At 40.1% G+C, this 15,816-nt stretch overlaps 1 protein-coding gene across 4 annotated transcripts in view; it reads right to left on the bottom strand.

Annotated features, from left to right (window-relative positions):
* Positions 1–15,562, bottom strand: part of dnaaf9 (dynein axonemal assembly factor 9) — a 212,406-nt gene extending 196,844 nt beyond the window's left edge. For 3 of the 4 annotated variants that reach the window (XM_072577236.1, XM_072577220.1, XM_072577245.1), the window contains exons 1-2: positions 15,233–15,562; positions 916–995 (exon numbers count right to left, since the gene is read on the bottom strand). In XM_072577236.1, coding sequence (XP_072433337.1) covers positions 916–995; positions 15,233–15,327 — 175 coding nt within the window. In that variant the 5' untranslated portion in view covers positions 15,328–15,562. The remainder of the gene's footprint in view (positions 1–915; positions 996–15,232) is intronic. The other variant, XM_072577228.1, reaches the window with a different exon arrangement.
* Positions 15,563–15,816: the final 254 nt, after the last annotated feature.

Raw genomic sequence — 15,816 nt, 5'->3', positions numbered from 1 at the left:
ATTTAGAAGAGTCGGATGAGGAAAATATTTTCACTCAGAATGGTGAGCCTGTGTAATTCAGAGATTGCAGCTGAGGCCAAAAATATTGAATATTTTCAAGTAGTTAGATGTAGTTCTTATGGCTAAAAAGGATCAAGGGGTACAGACAGAAAGCAGGAACAAAGTCATCAATCAGCCATGATCACAATGAATGTGGGAACAGGGTCAAAGGGCCTTGTTCCATTTCCTTTGATTCTATGTTTCACTGTCTAGGGTGAGAGAATGGGGTTGAATAACCAAGCAGTTATCAACCATGTCAGCCATGAGCAGCATGGCTTTGTGGCTGCTATGTCTTGATGTTGCCGGTCAGGGGCAATACTGGATTATCAGCCATTGTTTGGGGGCACAGCTGCCTTTCAAGGATGATGTGAGTGCAAGGGGTGCTGATCTTTCGTGTGCAAAATTGTTCTGGAATGGTCCATGGCAGGAATCAGACATGACGGATTCCACAGGAAGATAATGCAGTGAGTTTAAGATTCAGCAATAAATCTCAAGGCAGAAACCCCTCCAAAAAGAACTTGGGTACAATTCTGGTTTAGCGAGAAAAGGGAAGATGCGCCTCCATATTTTTCTCAGCTTCATGTATCTGAGTTGACATCAAAGCTCATCCCAAATACTAGTTTCTAGTTCCCACGATCTTTGCATTTTGATGAAAAGTGAAAGAGATTACACCTCTCATATTTTCATTTGAGCTGAATGGTGACCAAAGGCAAAACATTGGACTAATAAATCTCAAAAAGGTACTCTGAGTACTTAACTGTTAAGTTACCTTCTTCATGCCAAGGGAAGCAAAAGTTTTAGTAAAATTGTTGACACAATAAGAGATAAATCATTGTGGTCAAAACTTCAATGCAAGAATATTCAGACTAAACATACCCAGAATGCAGAGAATTCCATCAGATTTTGATTTGCTGCTGTAACGTAGAATAGCTTGAACATGTCGAAGACGACTGCTGCTACAAAAAGAAAGAACAACACATAAGATATACTATTTATCGGTGTACAGCTGCCCCTAATCAAAGGGCTCTGCTAAGCAAGAGAGACAGTTTGATGCAGGGGATGAAATTTGGTGTAAGAGTCTTGAAAATGACCTATGTTCACAGTCAAATCATTTACATTAATGACAAATGTAGGGGACCCAGCACAGATTGTTGTTGCACACCACTGGTCACAGGCCTCCAGTCTGAAAAGCAACCCTCCACCACCATCGTAGATCTGTTACCTTCGAGCCAGTTCTGTATCCAAATGGCTAGTACTCCCTGTATTCATGAGATCTAACCTTGCTAACCAGTTTCCTACAAGGAGCCTTGTCAAACACCTTACTGAGGTCCACATAGATCACGCCTACTGTCTGCCCTCAATGCTCTTTGTTACTTTGTCAAAAAAAAGAATCAAATTAATGAGACATGACCTCCCACACAAAAAGCCATGTTGACTATCCTTGCCTATCCAAACTCACAATGCTGTTTGCCCAACAAAAAAACACTTGCCACATATTGGTCCAGTCCTCAATAGCAGAATCAGAGGAGTGAAGCTTCACAAATAAAAGGCACAATATAAGAAATGCTGACCGCTACGCAAAGAAAATTATTGAGACTTCAAGATCAGGCCTTACTCCCATCGCCACTGAATCAACTCCACGGAGGACAGTATCCTGTCACACGTTACCCTTAACTTCCACAAGAACAGTCTTCGAGTTAGGTGCGAGTGTGTCAATAGCTCTGACACTCCTCTTTTTATGTCAGCTTGGGCTCCCTGACTGGACGAGATTAACAGCCCCAATCAAGGAATTCATTTTCTATCATGTCCTACTGGCTAACCTCATAACAATCAACACAGAAGCAACTTTTCCATATCCACACAAAACAGAATAAAACGTGTGCTGGAGACATATAGCATCTGTTGGGAGAAAAACAAAGTTCGAGACAAAGGGTCACTGGATGTGAAACATTAACTTGTTTTCTTCCCCTCAACAGATGTCGGTGTTTCTCCAACATTCGCAGTTGTACATTTGTGTGTTTCTTTCTCAAAGAATTTTAAGTGTTTCAAAAATGGTAGCTCACTTTGTTACCTCTAGATTTAACTATTCCAACATACTGGTTGATCTCCGTATGCTTCTCTCTGTAAAGCTGTGGGTATGTCAAAATTGACTGCCATTTTCTTAACTTGCAGCAGCTTCCTTTCATCTATCACCCCAAAGTTTCTTCAAGCAAATTTCAAAATACTTTTACAGTATAGATTTTAAAGAATCAAGATTCCAAAATGTATGGAAATTTAAGGATGGAATAGCCTACATTTTGAATTTTGCTTGTCAGACATCTGAACATTCACTATTTCTTCTAAACAAACATCATTAATAAATTGATAGAGGATGCTGCTCCTCAGATCAAATTATAATGTCTATCAAAATTCATGAAAAAGGGGATTATGGCTGGATGAAACAATTTGCAGTCATCACTTGAAACCTGATTATACAAATCATAAAGGGAGTACGATACGTGAATTGAATTCAGAATACCACAGAATACTCTCTTTCTCACCAGATAATAATGCACAGCATTGTGTGAAACTGAATCATGGCTTCTATCCAGCAAATAATCCAATAACATTTCACTGAAATTACAGGCAACATGGAGGTCATCAGCAGATTATCATATTAACATTAAGTGGCTCACAATAGAATGGAAATAAATCTGAATATGCTACTTCAACCCCAACCATGGCAACACAAACATTCCATTCTCTGAAACAAGGCAGTTATTATTTGACATATTTGGCTTCGCATGGCTTGCATACTCAACACAAAACATAATTTAAGTTCCCAAATCTATTTCTTGTGACAAAGACTAACTTACATTGCATGCAAATCACAGATTTTATTTCAGAAAGCTTCAGGAATCAAACAGACAAGAAAATACTACAGTAAATCTGTAATCCAATCCAGCCTCCAATGTTACAAAACGAAAATCTCTTGACTCACGGAACTATCATTTCATTCTTTGGCCTTGCCAAATTTTGTGTACTCAATAAAAGTTATTCTTTTCCCATAAGTAGAAGTTTCATTTCAACAGTGTTTTCTTAGAGTGTTACTACAACACAGGAAACTATATTCAGCCCATCAAATAAATGTTCTCTCATTGTGGAGCATTTCAGGCAGTCCCAACCCACAAGTCTATTTTCCTAAAGTATCCATGCTATTTTTTTTTAAATTACTTAGGATCTCCATTTCCACAACTCTCAGATAGCAAGTTCTGCATCATCACCATGTGCAAAAGCTCTTCTTCACATATACCGGCTGAAATTTTCATCTTAAATAGGTGTCCTCAAGCTTTGTACATTAGGTTTTTTTAAAAAAATATTCATTCATGGTATAACAAGAGTGTTGCGAGTTGGGCCCAGCATTTATCATTCATTCCTTTTTACCCTGACATGTTGGTGCATAGTTAAGAGAAAATAATATTGCTGTGGGTCTGACATCAAATGGATCCCAGGCCAGATAACGATGGCAGATTTTCTTCCCCAAAAGGATGAGTGTACGACATTTTACAACAATTGATGATTGTATGGTACATTGGCTTTTTGTTCCATATTTTTATTGAGTTCAAGTTTGACCAGCTGGCATAGTGGTATTTAAACTCACATGACCAGAACATTAAACTGGGACTCTGGATTATACTAGTGGGAATCACTTATCTTCTGTACCTTAGCTAAACCACTCATAATACTGCACATTCCTATCCAGATCTCCCTTGCTCCCAGAACAAAATCTTCTCCAATCTAAACTTCTAAATAAATTCCTTTGGCCCTGCAACCACTCTTATTCAAATGTCCTTTGCATTCTTATGGATCCCTGCATCTTTCAGAAAGTCTTGTGATCAGAACTACATGTAATACTCTAGTTGTGAGCAAACCAGAGATTTATAAAATGTCCAGCATAATTTCCTTGCATTTCTACTCAAAATCTGTGTTTAATTAGTTCATGACCCATTGCATTGTTAACTGCTCTGTCAACATGTCATTTGTATCGATACCCACAAGTAAGGTGCTAGAAGACTGGGAGGTTGGCTTACATGGTGCCACTATTTAAGATAGGTGATAAGGAACAGTCAGGAATTATACACTGGTGAGCCTGACATCGGTGGTGGGCAAGTTGTTGAAGGGGATTCTGAGGGAAAGGATTTACTATACATGTATTTAGAAAAGCAGGGACTGATTAAAGATAGTGAACATGGCTTTGTGAATGGAAAATTGTGTCTCACTAATTTGATCGAGTTTTTTGAAGAAGTGACAAAGAGAACTGACGAAGGCAAGATGGTTGACTTTGTCTACATAAGAGTTCAGTAAGACATTCAAGAAGATTCCACATGGTGGGTTGGTTAACAAGGCTAGATCACGTGAAACACGGGAGAATTAGCCATCTGGATACATAACTAGTTCGATGTTTGAACTCACCAGTCAAAAATGACCATCTGACGTTAAAGAAATTGCCTTTGCAGAATTAAAATGAAAAACCTCTTTACTTTAAAATCCAAATTCCTATATATATACACACACACATATCTTTATCACCATTATTTAAAAAGGATGTAATCTAAATTATGCATTTGGTGGAAAGCTGGAAATAAACTTACTGTACAGTCTACTTCTATGTATTTAGTTAGATATGACGTACAGATCTTTTGAAGTACATGCAGAGTCTGGTATTCCAAGACATGCTCCAACCCCAAAATACTACCTTGCAAGAAAGCTGTTTGCTGTTAAGTTGCTTCTTACTATGTTTTATATTGAGAAGGGTGTGACAGCATATGAGCACAGATTTTGTAGGTTAGCATTGCAGTCAGTTAAAAATAATTTTGAATGAGTACATGTGGCCTTTAATTTTGTGTTGGCATTCCCCTTATTTCATTAATTTCCTTTTTCTAGGGCAGGTTTTTTCCAACTCGATACCATCAAGTTTGGGTGTTGCTGGTTGGGTCATAATTTGCCCATCACTAATTGTCCTTGAACTGAATGGCTTGCATTCCATTGCAGGCCCCAACAAGTAAGGGTTGCAGATTTCCACCCTCAAAAGGCATTAGTGAACGACATTGGTTTTTATGACAACCAACCGATGCAGGAGAATAATTCCAACCTCTCTTGCCTATCATATACAGGATTGTTACATGCATGAGAAAGTTTGTGACAATTAGCACTAAATACTGCTTAAGAGTCAGAAAAAAAACTGCAATATCGATTTGGTAGTGGGACTGTGGAAATGATCAGAGGTGCATGTGCATAAATGTTTAAAAGGTAGTCAGAGATGTACAGCGTGAAAACAGACTCTTTGAATCAACTGGTCCATTCTGACCAGATATCCTAAATTAATCTACTTCCCATTCATATAACCAGCTAGATGTCTTTTTGATCTTCTAATTGTATCAGCCTCCACCACTTTCTCTGGCAGCTCATTCCATACACGCACCATCGTCTGCATGAAGAAAAACTTGCTCCTTAGATCCAAAGAACAAAGAAAATTTACAGCCTAGGAACAGGCCCTTCGGCCCTCCAAGCCTGAGCCGATCCAAACCTTCTGTCTAAACCAGTCGCCCAATTCCTAAGCATCTGTATCCCACTGCTCCCCGCCTACTCGTGCATTTGTCCAGACACATCTTAAATGAATTTACCGTACCTGCCTCTACCACCTCTGCTGGCAACGTATTCCAGACACCCACCACCCTGTGTCAAGCACTTGCCGCATGTATCCCTCTTAAAACTTATACCTCTCACGTTGAAAGCGTGACCTCTTGTTACTGAATCCTTCACCTCGGGAAAAAGCTTGTCTCTGTCCACATCCTTTCGGTAATGTGGCAACCAGAACTGTTCACAGTATTCTAAATGCGGCCAAACCAATGTTGTGTACAATTTTAACATGACTTGCCAGCTCTTATACTCAACACCCCATCCAATGAAGGCAAGCATACAAGATGCCTTCTTGACCACTCTATCCATCTGTGCAGCAACCTTCAGGGTACAATGGACCTGCACTCCCAGATCTCTCTGCCCATCAACTTTTCCCAAGGCTCTTCCATTCATTGTATAATTTGCTCTCGAATTAGTCTTGCCTAAATGCATCACCTCACAACTGTCTGGATTGAACTCCATCTGCCACTTCTCCGCCCAACTCTCCAGTCTATCTATATTCTCCTGTATTCTTTGACAGTCCCTTCTGGTTTCTGCTACTCCACCAATCTTCGTGTCATCTGCAAACCTGCTGATCATACCAACAGTGCCCTCTTCCAGATCATTTATGTATATCACAAACAACAGTGGCCCCAACACCCCTGTGGAACACAACTGGTCACCTTTCTCCATTTCGAGAAGGTCCTGTTGCTCAACCAGTTCTTTATCTACCCAGCTAGAACACCCTGCACACCATGTCACTTCACTTTCTCTATTAGTTTACCATGGAGAACTTGATCAAACGCCTTACTAAAATCCATGTATATGACATCAACAGCTCTTCCTTCACCTATCAACTTGGTCACTTCCTCAAAGTACATAGAACATAACAGCACAGTACAGGCCCTTCGGCCCTCAATGTTGCGCCGCCCTGTCAGACTAATCTGAAGCCCATCCATGTACACTATTCCATTTACATCCATATGCCTGTCCAATGAAGACTTAAATGAACTTAAACTTGGCGAATCTACTACCATTGCAGGCAATGTATTCCATACCCTTACTACTCTCTGAGTAAAGAAACTACCTCTTACATCTGTCTTATACCTATCTCCCCTCACTTTAAAGTTGTGTCCCCTCGTGTTTGCCTTCCCCATGCTTGGAAAAAGGCTCTCCCTGTCCACCTTATCTAACCCTCTGATTATCTTGTACGTCTCTATTAAGTAACCTCTCAACCTTCTTCTCTCTAGCGAGAACAGCCTCAAGGCCCTCAGCCTTCCCTCATAAGACATTCCCTCCATACCAGGCAACAGCCTAGTAAATCTCCTCTGCACCCACTCCAAAGCTTCCACATCCTTCTTATAATGCGGTGACCAGAACTGCACACAATATTCCAAGTGTGGCTACACCAGAGCTTTGTACAGCTGTACCATAAGCTCCTGGTTCCGGAACTCAATCCCTCTATTAATAAAAGCCAAAACACTGTATGCCTTCTCAACAACCCTGTAAATCTGGGTGACAACTTTCAGGGGTCTGTGTACATGGACACAGAGATCCTTCTGCTCATCCACACTCCCTAGAATCCTACTATTAGCCCAGTACTCTGCATTCCAATTACTCCGTCCAAAGTGTATCAGCTCACACTTGTCCACATTAAACTCCATTTGCCACCTCTCAGCCCAGCTCTGCATCCTATTTATGTCTCTCTGCATCCTTCATCACTATCCACAACTCCACCTAACTTAGTGTCGTCCACACATTTGCTAACCCACCCTTCTATTCCCTCATCCAGGTCATTTATAAAATGGCGAATAGCAGTGGACCTAACACTGACCCTTGCGGTACGCCGCTAGTAACTGGACACCAAGATGAACATGTTCCATCAACTACAACCCTCTGTTTTCTTTCAATAAGCCAATTACTTATCCAAACTGCTATGTCTCCCACAATCCTGAGTACTCTATTAAGTTGGTAAGGCATGATCTCCACTGCACAAAATCATGTTGCCTATCACTTTTAAATGTTTTTATCCTTTTAAATGTTTTTCCCTCTCACTTTAAACTATGACCTCTAGTTTTGGACTCCCGAAATGTAGAGAAGACAGACCTTGGATATTCACCCTATCTATGCCCCTCGTGATTTTATAAACCTCTACAAATGTCACCGGTCAGCTCTGGCACTCCAGGGAAAACAGCCCCAGCCTATTCAGCCTCCCCTGATAGAAAAGATGTTGTTAAACATGAAAGGCTATGGCAGGAAGACCAGAACTGACCAAACCAATATGCTGTACAACATGACACCCCAACTCCAGTACTCAATGACCAATGAAGCCAAGCATGCCAAATGCCTTCATCTCTCTCCAAAGGCAATCTGTCCTTACTAAAGTGTGGTGCCCAGATCTATTCTAGTACCCCAAATGGAGTCTAATCAGGGTTTTGTCTGGCTGCAGCGTAACATACACATCCTTGTATTCCAGCCTTCTAGACCAACACTCAATCAGCTTTATTGATTTTCCTCTGTCCCTATTTCTGGCATTTTAATGATCAAAGCACCAGAGACCCCAACTCTTTCTGGAAACCCACTGTAACTTCATATCATTTAGAAAATACTTATGATTTTATGATCCAAAATATGAATTAGTGAGATTGTCTACTTAACTATATCTGCCAAAGGTTTGCCCATTCACCTAAGCTATCAATACCCCTTTATAATTTTACAAGGACAGAACCCAGACCTATAGCTCTAGCTCAGAGCTGGCAGTCAGAGTGGCAGCGGAGGTCCATTACTGAGACCTCTGAGCCTGTTATTGAGACCTAGGAGCCTGTTTCTGAAACTCCAGCCCATGTCAAGCAGTGACTGAAGTAGCAGCAGAGGAGGAACAAGAAGAAAGAAGAACTCTATTGCAGTAAAATCTTGCAATATATTCAGTGTTTCAAGATGGTGAGGGAGCATAGCAACACGATGACAAACAAAAACGCACTTCACTGCACTTAAAAAAAAAATACATGTGACAATAAATGCAAGCCTAAACGCTGTCTACAATGGGACCTAACACTGACATCAGCAAATTTGGATAAATGACTTTCTACGCCATTATCCAAGATGTTAATAAGTAATCATAAACTTTCTGGAAAGTTAAGTAATTAAATGTTGACAATGTTAAACTTTTACAGTAAACAAAAACAGATCAGGGGCCACAATCAAACTGAAAATGAAAACAACGGTTTCATGTCAGAAGGCAAGTTTACTTTGTGGCAGCCCAAACTGTCAAAACTGGAAAGCAGTCCTAAAACTTCCAAATTTAAGAAATTGAACAGTTAAGGTAGAAATAATATTAAACAAAAACCAAAAGGAACTGTGGATGCCCTAAGTCAGAAACAAAAACCGAAGTTGGTGGAAAAGTTCAGCAGATCTGGCAACATCTGTGAAGAGAAATCAAAGTTGACATTGCAAGTCACTGGGCCTGAAACATCAACTTTGATTTCTCTTCACAAATACTGCCAGAAGTGCTGAGCTTTTCTACCAACTTCAGTTTTTGTTGGAAATGATATTACACTGGGGTTGTGTCTGTAAGAGATCTTACTGGGAAAAGGATTGAAAAGGATTTTTCAAAGTCTCATGTATACACATGAAACCTTTTTGTTGGTGTAACAAACTGGTGTTCGTTTAATTTAAGTACATAAACAATTTCATGTGAATATGTTCAGTAACTGACCACCACAGTAAACAATTGCAAAAAAAAGCTCCACTAAACTAGGTTTCATACAAGATATGAATGTCTAATATCACCATTAACTGGAATTACAACATATTGAAACAAGCCATTACAACCCTCTCAAAATCCGATGTTATGAAGATGTTGACATACTGTACCTTTAAGAGTATTAAAAGCTAGCAGAACTACCTGACAGCACCACATGTTCTGAATAAGGTAACAACATAACACTTGGTCGAAAGCTAGATAAGCTGGGTTGCCTGGAAACAATAAAACAGATTCGAATTCGGCCAGTTTAAATTATGCCCCCCAAAAAAACAAACTCCAATCAAGTTTGTCAATATACTAAATTCAATCTAAAAAACTAATGACACAATCCGATGTTCTGCAGGTATATGAATGAGTAAAATTGAACAGTTGGGAGGAGAACTGCCAAGCCAATGACATCTGCAGAATGCCCGGAGAATAGCTTTCAAAAGGTACTTTAATCAATCTGTGACCTGTGAAGCATAATCCCTAAAAGAATAAGAAAGGAAGACACAGGAAGATCCAAATAGAAGATTCAACTGCTGGCTGGCTTTGAAAACTTGAATTTTTGTAAATTTCGATTGGGGGTTTTCTCAGACTAGTACTATAGAAGGGCAAGTAAAAGATAGGTTAGAGGAAGGAATTGTAAATAGTTGTTAGTTAATTATTCTGCTATACTTTAAGAAATAAAGTTGTTATTTTAAAAAGTTCTTGGCCTCTCGAATTTTCACAGATTACTGTGCGGGATAAAACTTTTGTGTTGCTGGTTTAAACTAAGGAAGAGGGTTTACCCAATGTCATAACATCCTAACCTACATTTAGACTCAAAACAGTTTAAATAGCCATTTTTGTTTTGATGACAGAGAGTTAAGAACTGTCAAGATTCGTACAGCCTGAAGATAAAGAAATTCACTATAGGAAAATAACAGCAAAGTCATTAAAATTGAATAACTGCAGGTAATCTGTAGCCTGCTCAAATATATTTTATAGATAATATTTTCCAGTTCCAATTACACCATGAATTTTATATTCATTATGGCATGTGGGAGTCACGGTCAAAATCAGCACTTATTAACAATCCCTAATTGTCCTGGATAAAGTGGTCACAAACCTTTTTTTAAAAAATACAACTGAGTTTATTATGAGACTGCTTCAAACGCAGTTAAGAGTCAACAATATTGCCTTGCATTTGAAGTCACAAATCAGCTCAGCCTAAAGGTAACAGATTTATTTTTAAAGATGTTAGCACAAAATGGATTTATATGACAAGTTATTTTATCTAGCAAATGCAAATACCTAAAGCCAAGTAATCATTTTAAATTCAGCAAATAAGGTGATTTGTCCACCACAGTTTTCAGAAGGGACATCCTCAATAATAAGCAGTACAGTCTGTCTCTCCACAAGTACATGACTGTTTTTACTGTAGCCCCAGTCGAGGAGGTTGGTTTGTTCTGAACACCTTCCGCAAACAATACTCTCAGCATTGTAGTTCAAAGCTTATCGCTGGACAGATAGCATTGATCACAAAGAATTTGTTGGTAAAATTCAATGCTTCTTATTCCTTACATCCAAAGAAATGTCCAAGAAGGTTGCCTCCTGTGGATAGGGAGCAAGGGGATTATGGAGATCATCATGGATGGTAAATGAAGTTCACTGCAGACAGTTTCAACCAGCTGATAGGTTTTCCACCTGTTGGTATATGCTCAGGGTCATGTCGTTTGCAAAGAAGTGGGCTAGGTTCTGGTTATGATGCACATTGATGCATTCAACTCGAGTGTCAACAAAATGGTGACCGTGATGACCAATGCCACAAAAGGTACACAATGGTCTGACATAGAATACGATAGAAATGACCCCAATGTCTCGAATATTGTGGCAGCATATCCCACTTACATCCAGCAAGTATGTCAAATAAGTCCATTCTAGTTTGGATCTAAGCTGCCATTTTTTTCAGATGCCCCCAAAAGGACAAAGTCCCACTGGGTTAGGATCATGCTTTAGTCCCTAAGCATTCATACAGACATGCAATTCTTTTATTAGTCTGGCATGCGAATGTCAAAAACAAGTTTATAGGTAGATTGACAAATAATCCCTTGTGCTGGAGATGTCTGAACAATGTGATGTCTTTACTATGAAACAGTACCAAGGTACAGAGAAGGGGGCTTGAGTGACACAGAGGAGATTAGAATGAACGAACGAACTGGAGAGAAGTGGCTGTTTGCATGTATTTTGTATCATGATTTGGAGATGCCGGTATTGGACTGGGGTGTACAAAGTTGTGTGACTTTTAACTTTGTATTTTGTATGTTCAACACTGTTGGGGTTTACACTGACACCTTGGATAGTGTATTTGCCATGCGTCTGTTCCCCTGCTAAAGGTGGACTCTAAACTACCTAGTACAAATACATGTTTCAACAACTGTCCCAAAGAAAGCTGAAAGCACTCTGGATAGCTTTAGGAGCAGGTCAGTGAACCATAATGTATCATAGGCAGCTGTGAGGTTCAGCAACACATTGCTCAAGTCCAGTTTTATGAAATGATATTTTTCATATTGGTGGATCCGAACTCAATTACATGATCTGTCCCATATGCAAATCAGTTAAGTTGACATTCAAGTTGGGGTCTACGTCTAGAGATATGCCCCACAGGATAAGATGCTCAAAAATCTTACAGCATTCAAAAATTAGTATAATCAGTTCAAAGTTGGCCGAGTTGAGATCTTTTCCCGATTTTGGAACAGCATGGACATTTGACATAAGCTACTCGACAAGGATCCAGTTTGATGCATTGCTTTTTGAGTAGAACACGTCAGCCAGGCATGAGCAAAGGGTTCAAATTGTTTCAAGAATCCTGGTACAATGTTGTCCTTTCTCACTGCTTTCTCATATGTCAGACCTCCTTAACACTTTCTCCAGTTCCATGATCTTGTTGCCAGTTTTTTTTTCAGTTAATTACAGATAATGTGTTTTGCTTCATTGTCCAACAGTATCCTTGCTACATGGTGTGGATGACTAAGAATTCAATTTCTGGTGACTGATAGGTGATATAGATTTTTGGGATGCTCCAAGACAGTACATCAGCGATGGACAGAGTCAAGTGGTTCCACAGCAACAGATCTAGCCCAAACTCTGCAGTCCTGCAACTCCAGTTGTGCATGATGTGAACAATTAAATAATCATCTGGGAAGGTGGTTCCACAAATATCCCCATGCTCAAATGATGGAGAAACCCAACACATCAGGAGCTGCAAGAAATAAAAATAAAGAATCTACGACACTGACCGCTTCTCAACCCCACTGGGCACAGACTTCCAGTTGGGAAAACACCCCACAAATCACCACCCACTGCATCTTGCCACTCAGCCAATTGCTGATTCAGTTCAAATCCATATTCAAAGATTTTTAAGCAGAACCTGAAACAGAGCTTCACACATTTGGGGTCAGGATCCAAAATGGAGAACACAAGCTGAAATTTCAGCATCATGTCTCTTTTCTAAATTAATTAATTCAGCCAAGACTCATTTACGCCACTATGTTTGACAGGTTGAACTGCAGCAGTTGCTGGGATCTTGAAGTTGGATGTGAAAGCTCTTCTTCCTCTGATACTGCTAAAATCTACCTACGTTTTCTACCTGCTGCTAGAATTGCATGTGATAAAATCTATTTTACTGAAAGGTTGTGTTTATGGGGATATTATATTGGAACAATTGATTATTATTTTGTTAAGCATTTCAATAACATTACAGTTAAACCTATTCTTTTCTTTTTATTTTGTCTCTGTTTTAACTGTATTGTATTTTGTTTTAATTGTACTGTGTTTTGTTTGAAGTTGAGTAATTTGACCAATCAAATTATATCTGGAACACATCACCTTACACTTGCCTTTAAAATAAAAAAAGAGAATGACGTTAGAATCTGGGCTGTCTCCTTAATATTTTTTGAGAGGTTTGGTCTGGTTGATAACAACATGAAAAAAAAGACTTGAAAAATATCAAAAAAAGTTAGAAAAAAGACAGAATAATAATTAATTTCTATTCTGACTTGTTTCATCCACACTTTTAAAAAAAAGAAAAATGTTACTTTAAAATGTAATTATCAAAATAAGTCTTGAACTCAGTGGGGTGTAGCTGGCTCAGCCCATCAGAATAAATATCTGCAAAGCTTTGTTAAAAACTGCACATGCTCCAACATGGCTTGCATCGTTGCTTTCTATTCTCACATTGCAGGATCCAAATGAAGAGAAATACGGGAGGTGGAGACAAGCAGGAAGCTTTTTCATCCTTGTTCACGAAACCATCTGACACAAAAAAAGGTTCACAAACAAAGTCATTCCTTTCAATGCCCAAAGGCCCTGAATTTTCTTTGTGTACTCTCTAATCACACACAGTGCCTCAGGCCTCAAAGCTTAAATACAGAAAATATAACAGAAGGTTCATAGCCACATTTAAAACAGACCACGACAAACATATAATTATCCAATGCATTTTAGAAATTTGAACTCATTTTGATTACTAAATGTTGCACATGAACAAAGCTCTTAGCTAACAATAAAAATAAATAATTTTAGAAAAAGAAAAAAGATCTTGATGCACCAAAGTCACCATTATATAATAATTCAGAAATCAGTTTCCCGCATTACCTGTCAAAACAACAACCACGAAAGATCAAACACCAATGCTTTGTTGGGTGCCATATATCACTTGTCAAGCTGTAGTGAGAAGATACAATATACGAAAATATGGGGTAATGGCTAAAGACTGCCAAAAGTTGCAGCAAATTACAAAAATGCAGCATCCAGATTCAGCAGTTAATAGGGAAGGCACATAGAAGGCTTGCCTTTTTTTCCCCAAAGGAATCTAATATGAATGTAGGGAAGCTTTGTCAAGGTAGTAGTCAGACCACAGCTGGAGTACTATAAACAGTTTTGAGCCCCTTATCCAAGGAAAGATTTACTCGCAGTGGAGGCAGTTTCACTTTGCAGAATCCCAGGTAAGGAAGAAAAGAAAGGCTCAGGAGGTTGGGCATGTACTCACTGGAGAGAGGAATGACAGGCGACCTTATTGAAACCTACAAGTTTCAGAGGGGACTCGACAGGGTAGATGTGGAAAGTTTGTTTCACCTTGTGGGAGAGTCCAGGGCCAGAGGTCATAATCTCAGATTAATGGGTTGCCAACTCACATCAGAAGAGAGGGGTAGGGGGAATGATGGCAGGATGAGCATGCATGAGAGAGAGAGAGTCACCAGGTAGCCAGGGTCAGGGTTAGGAAAGAAAGGGGAAGACATAGGGGTAGGATGGCCAGAGACGTGGGAAGGCGCAGGAGAGCCACAATGGGGCACAAAATAACGAGGGGGAGAAAAAAAAACGGGACATGTCACACATGATCTGGTACTACGTCCCTTCAGCGCTGAAACGAAACGCTACGGTATAATGGGGGGGGGGGGGGGGGGAATCAGTTCCACACAAAAGAAAATGACATCCCAATGCAATCATGGGGTTGGATTTGACTGGGACAAATCCGGGGAAGGTATTTTTATTTTCCCTCCCTATCAGAAGGAACGCAGGGTTTTTTTTAAAAAAAAATAATGCAAAGAACAGAGGAAACCGAATATCATTCAAAAGGTTATTTACAGAAATTGTTATTTCTGCAACATAAATTGCCAGGCGCCCTGCGGGTTTAAGAGATGATCGGGGAGGCAGGAGTCCGGTGCCTGTTGACAGTTTCCCCGCCCGCCGACCCAAGCCCCGGGCGTTTGAATATTTGAATCGCGTTCCATTAACGGCCGCTCGCTCTACCTGACAAACGGGCTGAAAGTTTCCGACCGCACGTTCCTCCAGGCAGGCAGCGGCCGCGCCTTCCCCGCAGAAGCCTCTTGGAGAATCGATAGCATCGCAGCTCCTTTTCTGCTCTCGCTTATTTTTGAAACAAAAGGTACTTTTCCTTCTTCTTTTTTCGTCTCCGTTGTTGTGGTGGTGGTTGTTGTGGTTGTTGTTGTTGTCGCCGTCTCGCCGGTCGGTGGGCGGGGCGTGAAGCCGGGTCGAGATAATCGTGGAGCAATCACGCAACGGGAGCCATCACCGGCATTTCATCATGAATGGCAGCCGAGCAAATACCAACTGCGGGGACTGGAGAAAGATAGGGGAGGCTAGAGGCTGCCCTACAACGTACGCGACGCGGATTCCCACCGTTCTACGGTTTCATTTGCCATCAGTGTGAGTTTTAAAATATTGCTCTGCTTTTGAGCTAAAGTGGGTGATTTTGATACTCATTTTAATGTTTCGAGGCAGTGGCACAATTACTCCCCACCCCCACCGTTGATTTTGAACATGGTCGGTTCCTCCCCTTTGCCCCGCCCCCTCGACATCTGGAATGTATTTTT

Source organism: Chiloscyllium punctatum, chromosome 1 (genome assembly GCF_047496795.1).
Source record: "Chiloscyllium punctatum isolate Juve2018m chromosome 1, sChiPun1.3, whole genome shotgun sequence".
Classification (NCBI taxonomy): Eukaryota; Metazoa; Chordata; class Chondrichthyes; order Orectolobiformes; family Hemiscylliidae; genus Chiloscyllium; species Chiloscyllium punctatum.
Note: the sequence above shows the minus strand (reverse complement) of the source record. Positions and strands in the feature narration are given on the sequence as shown.